We start from the raw sequence: 9,834 nt of genomic DNA, 5'->3' as shown, positions 1-9,834 counted from the left end.
TGCTTTCCCTCTCTTCAGGACTTGCCTCAGTTCCAGAAAGCCACTTTGCCTAAGATCAGACTTTTTTTTGGGGTATTCATATGCAATGACTTATCAAGGTGGTTTATAAATGTTTGGCCGTCTCAGCCTAACTCAGGACAACTCTGAAGGGCTATTCAATCATTAGATTGCCCCATGGGGTAAGCCATGGCCCATATTACAGTTTGACTGATTCCTCTGCTAATGTTGCTTCCCTTCCTTTCCTTCCACAGGTGTTCTTTCCAAAGGCATTCCATAACAACATCCTGCATGCTTAACTCTTCTAGAGTCAGCTTTCTGATAAACTCAACTCACAAGAGGTAGTAAGTGCATGCATATTTTAGCACATTGATTTGTACTGAAAAGGAACTGATCATTAATTATTTAATATTTTAGAAATTTGTTTGATATTATTTATATACATTTTTATAGAAAGATTGAGATTGTTTGCTTTGAATATTCCTAGTAAATCTCATGTGAGAACTGAGGTATGAAGGAGTGCCAATCTTGAGGCATTAAATATGAAAATAGAGGCTTGAGTTTATGATATTTTCAGCTAAATATTTTAGTTTTTTGTGAATTTCACACTTAAAAATATTCAATGAAAGGAAGTTAGTGTGTGAATACTGCTGATATTTGGGTGGGGATGTTTCATATCCCAGTCTGTTGGAATGAATATTTAAGTACTTTGTAAATATATCAGCGTTGCCCTTTCAATAGTGGGAAACATTCAAGGCTAGGGTGTCGATAGCCAAGCTGGGACATTTTGTGTTTCTTAAACGGGACTATGTGACTCTCTTCAGCTTTGGTTTTCATTTCTATTGCACGATTATCACCATCTATTTTTGCATTTTAACCCTCAAAACCCTCTCATTGCCCTGCAAGTTCAGTCTCAGTTATAGATCTGTCCTCATTTGAGCCATGGCCATAATCGGAAAAAAGACTGAGGGAAAGGAGACATCTTTAATGTAACCCATATGTGGATGGGTGATATTCAGGAAACTTATTTGCCAACTAGAAATGAGTCCACAAAAAGAACTGAATGTATTTTTAGAAGCAGGAACTGTGTTTACCTTTTTGCCTCATTCCCTTCTTTGAGCATCCTGGAGTTTATAGAATTATTAGTTTTTAAAATGACTTTTCAATAAGGGCAAGAATGATACAATAAGACCCTTAGCTTGTAGGCTCAAAGGAAGTGCCTATTGCTAATAAGAAGGTATTACAGATGATGAAGAAAGAAAAAAAAAAGGTGAGAAAGCAAACTTTCTAAAGGTATATTGGAGTTCTTTTTGTCACAGTGTTTCCTGAATCATTAGGGCTGTTGTTTTAGGAGGTACCCTGAACTGTCATCAGTGAAGGAAAAGTGTTAGGATGATGAGGTATAGCTGAAGTGTCTAAGGCCTGGCAGTTTAGGCCCTTGGCTAGAGCTGACCCAACTTGAGGATCTTCTTATGCTTTGGCTTGAGGACTGCAGACATAGACTGGCCCTTCCCAAGGAGAAACCTGCAAGGCTGCAGTGTGAAAAGCTATCAGTTCTTGTGCCTAAAATAGCAAAGCAGGTGCATTAGCAATGGCAGCAAGGCATGTGTGATGGCCATGCCCTGGCTACCTTCTGAGGAGATATGCCTCTCAATGGAGAGCCACCTTGTCCTCCATTTCCTGGCTGTGTGTCCTTGATCAAGTGATTTAGCATGAGTTTTAATTTCTAGATCCATAAAATGGGAATGTTACTAGCATCTAGCTCATGGTGTTGCTATAAGGAGAAAAACTATTGCTTTTAGTTCATCATGGTGCCTGGGCTATAGGAGCTCCCCAATAACAAAACTAATACTTCTGCATTCATGCATTCAGGAGAAGTGTCTGGTTTACTTAGCATTGAGCTAAGTTATCTTACTGGAGGATTGGAGGTAAGTTAAAGATGGAGGGCCCACTTTTCCAGAAGCTCTGAGTGTGGTAGAGAGAGGCTCACTGTCTGTCCTGACTTTCAGCCAATGTGGACAGTGAATGATTTTTGCTATAGGGCATAAGACACACATTCCTCAAATTTCCTTTGCACTCTGTCCAGCTGCTTTTCCCAGGCCATCCACTACTGCTTCTATGCCATCTAACACTGGCAAGCATGTTCCCCCCAATTGCTGCTCCCTCTGCTTGAACCATCCTCCCTGTGACAACAATGGGGCTTGCTCCTTTCCTGCAAGCTTTTGTTTAAATATCATTTTCCTAGTGAGGCCCTGCCTGGCCACTGCATAGAAAACAACAAGCACACTTTTGCCCCACTTTTATTTTTTCCAAACCAGGTATTCTGCATGTTTATTTATTTGTTGTTTTAAGCTCTACAATGGCAGGACTTAGAACTCCAGCACTACCAACAGTATCTGGTGTACATATTTGTGTTGCTTACTAAATATTGAACAGAAGAATAGGAAAGAGGATCCTTATAGATGGAGGAAGGCGGTTCTCAAAAGGCCTCATTGAAGAACAGTGTTGGGGCGGGGCTGCAAGGAAAAGTGTGACATTCATACAGAGATGGGGGAAGTGCGTAGCAAGAGCAAAGGCAGAGAGAGGCAGGAAATTGCTAGTTGAGGACAATATCTGAGTCTCAAAACCTTCACAACACTTCCAAAGATTCTTGCAGCTGCTGTCTACTGAGGCCTGTGTTGACAGGTCTGCTGGTCTGTGGATGGGCAAAACCAGCAGGTAGCTGGGAGGCTCAGGCTCTGCCCTTGGCCCCGCCTACTGTGGCTGGGATCACGGGATCACTCGCTGGGATCTCTGGGCCTCCAAGCTGCGCAGAGGGTGGGGCAGAGGCGCGCAGGCGCACTCGCACTGCGGTGGTAGCCCGGGCCTTTGGGCCCGCGGCGCCCCGCGGCGCGCTGTCTTTGCTGCTTCCCAACAAGGCACCTGTGGCGGCAGCGGCAGCAGTTCCGCCTTCCAGCCTCAGACTGTCATTGCTACCCTGAGCTGCCACGCGGAAGCAGAATGCTGCCTCCGTCTCCGCCCGGCTGGCGCCTGCTCGGACTCGGCCTGGTCCTGGTCTCCGTCGGCGCTGTCCTCGAAGCCGCACTGCAGGCCGACTCTGCTACAGGTGCCTTCCGCACCCGCGCTCCCGCCTGCTTTCCATTTTTCCCTCCTTCCCGGCTCACATCCATCCTTGCCTCCCTCTCCCTCCTAACAGTTCCTTCTAACCATCCATCTTTCTCCTATTTCTTAGCCCCTCCCCCATTTTCACTCCTTCCAACCTTCCATCTTTCTTTCCTTCCTTCATTTGTTCATGCCTCCATCCATCTGTTCTACCTCCCTCCCCCTATGCATCCTTCTGTTTTTTTCTCCATTGTTTCATCCCTGCATCAATCCATCCTTTTCCCTTCCTCTCTCCTTCCAACTCTGTCATTACATTCTTCCTTTTCCTTCCCTTCCTCTATCCTTCCCTCTTCACATTCCTTCATTTTTCTCTTTCTCTCTTACCTTCTATCCCTTCATCCATCCTTTCCCCCCTTAAACTCTGTGCCCCACCCCTCTCTCTATTCTAGGCTTGAAATTATGGCCAAGCCCAACACTACTACCCAGAATCCAGGCTTCCTCTTTACACCCCACTCCACCCAGGCTGAGACACAGCCTTGATTGTCCCCATCCTAGCTGCATTATAAAGGTGCAGGGGCCAGACTTGAGTCTCTCAGTACTATAGGGTGAGGAGTTTCAGCATCCCTGCACATGACATCACTAAGCCCCTCCCTCCTGTGCAGGTGCTTTGAATGTCCTTCTCATCATCGTGGATGACCTGCGCCCATCCCTGGGCTGTTATGGGGATAAGCTAGTGAGGTCCCCAAATATCGACCAGCTGGCATCCCATAGTCTCCTCTTCCAGAATGCCTTTGCCCAGGTAAGTCTGGGGACCTCTAGGTATGGAGGTGTGCCTCCTTGTGCACTAAGGGTTGGGGTCCCTTCTGCTACTATTTGGTGGTACTGAGTGTGCCAGATACCTGCCTGAAAGAGGGAAGCATATTCTGGAAAATTGTGGTCCAAGAAATGTGATTATCCACTTAAGGAATCTTGTGCCTTCAAGGCCGCCTCACTTCATTGGGTGGAGGGTATCCTGGCCCTAACATGCTCAAGGCCTTGGCCAGCTCTCTCCTGGTAGGGGGTATGACCTGGTACTATAGAATGCCACCCATGGGCAAGGGCCAGCCAACTAGCCATGGTAGCCCTCCTCCACGAGCCCCTTCTTGGAGTTGCCTCCAAGCGTATTGCTCCCTTGGGATGACTGGGGACACTGTCTCATTGGAAGATACAGGCATCTGCTTGTTTGAGGGGCTGACTGCTGCCTTGTCTTGCCAGGAGGATGCAATCTCTGGCACCTGGGTGAGGCCCAAATCCCACTGTGTGGCTTTGAGATCTGCATGACTCAGCCACCAGGCTGTTGCTGAGGACCTGGGGAGGTTGCTTGGTTACCCTGGAGATGGCAGACACATTATGCTGTGATGATGTTGACCTCTGCTTCTGCTCCCTAACAGCAAGCAGTGTGCGCCCCGAGCCGCGTGTCCTTCCTCACTGGGAGGAGGCCTGACACCACACGCCTGTATGACTTCAACTCCTACTGGAGGGTGCACGCAGGAAACTTCTCCACCATCCCCCAGTACTTCAAGGAGAATGGCTACCTGACCATGTCGGTTGGAAAAGTCTTTCACCCTGGTACTGCTCCATGCCCAAAGTCTGAGTCCTTTTGTTCTTTGCTGAGTGTGGGAATCCCCTGCTGGGCATGAGGCTGTCTCTGCAGACACCTTTTCTGCCTGGATGCTTACACTGCTGCCTTTCTAGAAAAACCACTTCTCAGCTTGGCTTCAGTTCTCAGTCAAAGTGAAAAGAGGGTAGAAAGAGTCTGGCTCCCTTTCAGAGGCTGGAGGTGGTGCTCTGGGGCCTCCTCTGGCTCCTTGGGTGGTGGGAAGGGCACTGGGTGGGGAGGTGACAGTGCTGGGTGTGAGTTCAACTCTGGACTGACCCTCTGCCCTGTGAGGTCCCTGTCTGTGAAGGTATGGGTGGGGTATGCACATCTCAGGAATTTCTTTGTGAATAGTACTGCTGTGTTTGCTTGTGTGGTGAAGGTACTGTAGTTTGCTGTGTCCTACTTCCCACTCTCAGTGACCAATGTCAGAGTAGGAGTATAAGGTACCACCCAGAACCTGTAGAGTGCCAGGGACGGCCAGTCCTGACTTGGAACACTGGTGTTTTCTCTCTCATTCTCTTTTGGTTTGGGAGATTGATCCCAGGAGCACTTTACCACTGAGATGTATCACCAGCCCATTTATGTTTTTATTTTGAGACATGGTTTCACTCAATTGCTTAGGCCTCACTAAGTTACTGAAGCTGGCCTTGAACTTGGGGTTCTCCTGCCACAGCCTTGTGAGTTGCTGGGATTATACACGTGCATGCCTGGCAACACAGGCTTTAATGCCACAGGCTCTTATGCCAAAATTAAAATGATGAGGGCCTAAACAAAACTATTTTTATTTGTAGAAACAATTCATGATTTACAAAAATGGAAAATGTAAACTAAATAATATAGATCACTTTTGATTTCAGCATCCCAAGAGAGGCTGCATTTGAATGTTCTTATTTTGGGCATATTATTTTTTCCTGATTTGGCTTGTATATACATTTTTATATCCCGAGTTATTTTTAACATTTTCCCATAATGTTTTCTAAAAGTCATTTTTAATGATAGCATAGCAGTCTAACATACTGTACTATTTTTTTGTATCACTTTTGTTTTAGGTTTTCATTGGGATGACCATCTCTAGAAGCAGATTGAACTGCTTATTGGCACTAGTAACAGGATTTTGGGCACCTGGGTTCTAGTCTCAGCACTACTACTTCTTAGCTTTATGGCTTACATTGGAAAATTGTTTATCCTCTTTGAGCCTTGGAATCCTTATCTAAAAAGCTGAAGTTATAGCTATCTTGACCTTCCCAGAGGAGTATCCCAATGTAGGTAGGTTGTAAGTATGGAAGGAAATTGAAAGCAAGAGCTCCATAGAGTTCGTAGTACTTTTCATGGGTCAGGGTGACAATGTGAACATTTGCAGTGGCCTTCTCTGTGTACCAGTTATATTAGCAGGCTTGGCAGTCTTCTCCCAGAGACTAGTTGGCTAGTCCAGATTGGGGATAGCATTAAGCTGGGCTAAGTCAGGCCCATTTTGAAAGTAAATCTGCCATGAATCATATTTTCCAGTCAAAAGTTCAATATCAGTCAGTTTCTGCAGTTTGATAGTCACATCACAATGCTCTTTGCCTAAGGGCAGCTGGGAGGGAAGTTATACTTTTGGAGAGAGAAGGAAATACATCAGAGGCAGGAGATTGGGCTTCTGGAAGGAAGGCCAAAGAAGGCCTGAGTGGAATTGCTTGGCCTCCTTCCTTATGATTGGCTTTGGGCTCTGAATGTGATGCCCAACTTAGATCCCAAAAGCTTGCTTGTGGTCCATGGTTAAATACCAGTTTTCAGTGGGGTCTGTTCTCAACATCTGTTCTATTAGAATTGGGCTTGCTCAAGGATGGCAGTACCCACCACTGAGTGCCAAGTACATGCCATTTACTATGTTGGCCTCTAGCATAATCCTCTCAGTAGCAAACAAGGTATATTTTTATCATTTCCTGAGGAGGAAATTGAGGCTTGCACAAGTAGTTTTCCCAAGCAGGCATAGATGCTAAGGTACAGTGTCAGGATTCAACCCCAGGTCTGTTAGCCTCCTGTGTGCTCTTTTCACTATGCTTGTTGTGTCACTGGGCCCTTCACCCAGCACCCTGCCCTCCAGTCCTGTGTCCTCTGGTGCTCCTTGTTGAAGCTCCAATGTTCTCCTGTGCTAGGGATGCCCTTTCTCCCTTGGTCTTGGCTGTGATGTCCTTTCTGCTCCTTCTGGATAACCACCACAGGTGTCACTTCCCTTCAAATCCCTTGCAAGCCTTGCTGACTTCTAAAGTCCCTCCTTGCCAACCTTCACCAGACCCACATCACTTCTGTGTCTTGGGGCTCCCTTTCAGAGCACTTCAGTACTTTTGTCAACTGTCAGTCTGTCCTTTGGTGTTTGTTTGGTAGACTGTAAGCTTCTAAGCTTAGGGGAGGGTTTGTGCTTCAAAACTGAGCACTTGAATTTGGAGTCTGAAGGAATGGGTTTGAGTTCTAGCTGACTTACTTGATGTCTGATTGGCACTGGGCAAGGTACAGACCTCTGAGCCTCTCTTTTCCTATTTGCCTCATGGTGGGGAGGTTGCTCTACTACTTCCTACATAGGGTGGGGAGAGGTTCCAATGTGGGTTTTAAGGAACTGTGCTGCTGTAACAGCCTGACTGATCTTTTCCTTGTGAATCACTTCCACAGAGCCTACTACAAATCTCCAGGTCTTCTGGACAGGAAGTCAGACATTCCTTATTTAAATGGAGACCTATAGAGTTCTTGTAGGTGGGGATATCTCTTTATCTCACTGCAGTTCCTTAATTTTACAGAAGAGGGGACTGTGGTCCAAGAAGGAAAGTTCTACTTCCCCAGTTTTTACAAAATTTTAATTTTGAAAGACAAGGCACTAAAAACCCTTTATATTTTATTTAACAACTTTCTTTTTCTCCTCCTTCAAGGTATATCTTCCAATCATAGTGATGATTCTCCATATAGCTGGTCTTTTCCACCTTATCATCCTTCCTCAGAGAAGTATGAGAACACTAAGGTAAGGTTATGAAAGGGTCACTGGTCTGGGGAGGAAGCACTCCTTGTTCTTCTAAGCTGGTTTTGTCATGAGTTTTGTGGTTTTCACTTATGTTAATGTCTTGTCAGAGACTAAAGTTGGCATTTTTAGCATTATGACCAATGGGAGCAGTGGCTTCATTCTAGAAGCTGATAGGTACTCCTTGTTGTATAACCTTAGGCTGTAGTGTGTCAAACTCACTTAATTGCTCCTTGCCGTTTATTCCAGATGAGGCTCTGAGCTGAGGATTTTAGAAGGTACTGAGACATGAGAGGGAGAAAGGAGATAAGAGCTCTGGGAACCTAAACCCAGAATGGTACAAAGGAATGCTGTCTGTATGCCTGTCTTGGGCCTAGTGCAGGTGTTCAGCTGCTGAAAAATGCAATAGAGGTTTTAACATTTTAGAGCATTAAAGAAAAAGAATCCTCAATGTATAGGGCAGAGCTATGAAAGGACACGGGTCTTTGAGATGGGGCAGTAGCTGACATAGCTCATGGGTCTTTGTGATTTGGAAGTCATGATCAAAACAGACTTTGGCTTTGTAGCCAGTGTGGCTGCTTTGGAAAATGAAGTGGTTTCATTCTGTGTGTGGTAAAGATAAGGATATGGAAATTCCTTGAACTGTTACCTTATCCAATTAATGTGGACCCTGTTGCTCACCAGCCTAACTCTGTCTTTGAAATTTAAGATAGTTTTTTTTTCTTATTGAGACATAATTCATATACCATAAAAAGTCCCTTTTATTTTATATTATTTATTTTTACAGAACAGGGTATGGAACCCAGGAGTGCCTTACTACTGAGGTATATCCCCAGCCCTTTTTATTTTGTTTTGAGACAGGGACTTGATAAGTTACTGAGATTGGCTTTGGATTTGCCATCCCCTCCCTGCCTTAGGGTCCTGAGTTGCTGGGATTACAGAAAAAAAAAAAAAAAAAACTGTCTCTTATTTTTTATTTGAACTTTTAATTGATTTTTAAAAAATAAATGACAGTGGAACGCATTACAATCCTTAATACACATATATACCACAATTTTTTATATCTCTGTATATAAAGTAGGTTGACACCCAATTCGTGTCTTCATACATGTACTTTGGATAATGGTGTCCATCACATTCCACATTCTTGCTAACCCCTGGCCCCCTCCCTTCCCCTCCCACCCCTCTGCTCTATCTAGAGTTTGTCTATTCCTCCCATGCTCCTCCTCCCTACCCCACTATGAATCAGCCTCCTTATATCAGAGAAAACATTTGGCGATTGTTTTTTTGGGGATTGGCTAACTTCTAGAACTAGTAAATGAATTCAGCAAAGTAGCAGGATATAAAATCAATATCCAGGGCTGGGGTTGTAGTTCAGTGGTAGAACACTTGCCTTGCATGTATGAGGCCCTGGGTTCTATCCTCAGCACCACATAAAAATAAATAAATAAAAATAAAGTTATTGTGTCCATCTACAACTAAAAAATATTTAAAAAAATAAATAAAAAACATAAAATCAACACCTATAAACCAAAGGCATTTCTGTATATCAGTGACAAAGCTTCTGAAAGGGAAATGAGGAAAACTACCCTATTTACAATAGCCTCAAAAAAAATACTTGGGAATCAACTTAACAAAAGAGATGAAAGAGCTATACAATGTAAACTATAGTACCCTAAAGAAAGAAATCAAAGAAGACCTTAGAAGATGGAAAGATCTACCTTGCTCTTGGATAGGCAGAATTAATATTATCAAAATGACCATACCACCAAAAGCACTATACAGATTTAATGCAATTCCAATCAAAATCCCAATGGCATTCCTCATAGAAATAGAAAAGGCAATCATGAAATGCATCTGGAAAAATAAGAGACCCAGAATAGCTAAAGCAATCCTTAGCAGGAAGAGTGTATGTAGCAGGTGGCATCACTACACAAGACCTTAAGCTATACTTCAGAACAATAATAACAAAAACAGCATAGTATTAGCACTAAAACAGACTGGTAGACCAATGGTACAGAATAGAGGACACAGAGACTTACTCACAAAATTACAATTATCTTATGTTAGACAAAGGCACCAAGAACATATGTTGGAGAAAAAATAG

General features: G+C 44.2%; 1 protein-coding gene across 2 annotated transcripts in view; it reads left to right on the top strand.

Annotated features, from left to right (window-relative positions):
* Positions 1–260: 260 nt before the first annotated feature.
* Ids (iduronate 2-sulfatase) overlaps positions 261–9,834 on the top strand; it is a 28,204-nt gene continuing 18,630 nt past the window's right edge. Inside the window, exons 1-5 of one of the 2 annotated variants that reach the window (XM_077106849.1) lie at positions 261–338; positions 2,932–3,103; positions 3,762–3,898; positions 4,530–4,707; positions 7,642–7,730. In XM_077106849.1, coding sequence (XP_076962964.1) covers positions 2,998–3,103; positions 3,762–3,898; positions 4,530–4,707; positions 7,642–7,730 — 510 coding nt within the window. In that variant the 5' untranslated portion in view covers positions 261–338; positions 2,932–2,997. Of the gene's footprint in view, positions 339–2,856; positions 3,104–3,761; positions 3,899–4,529; positions 4,708–7,641; positions 7,731–9,834 lie in introns of those variants that run through there. The other variant, XM_077106848.1, reaches the window with a different exon arrangement.

The sequence above is a fragment of the Callospermophilus lateralis genome, chromosome X (assembly GCF_048772815.1).
Source record: "Callospermophilus lateralis isolate mCalLat2 chromosome X, mCalLat2.hap1, whole genome shotgun sequence".
Classification (NCBI taxonomy): Eukaryota; Metazoa; Chordata; class Mammalia; order Rodentia; family Sciuridae; genus Callospermophilus; species Callospermophilus lateralis.
The sequence above is the reverse complement of the archived record's forward strand: the minus strand, read 5'-3'. Positions and strand labels throughout refer to the sequence as shown.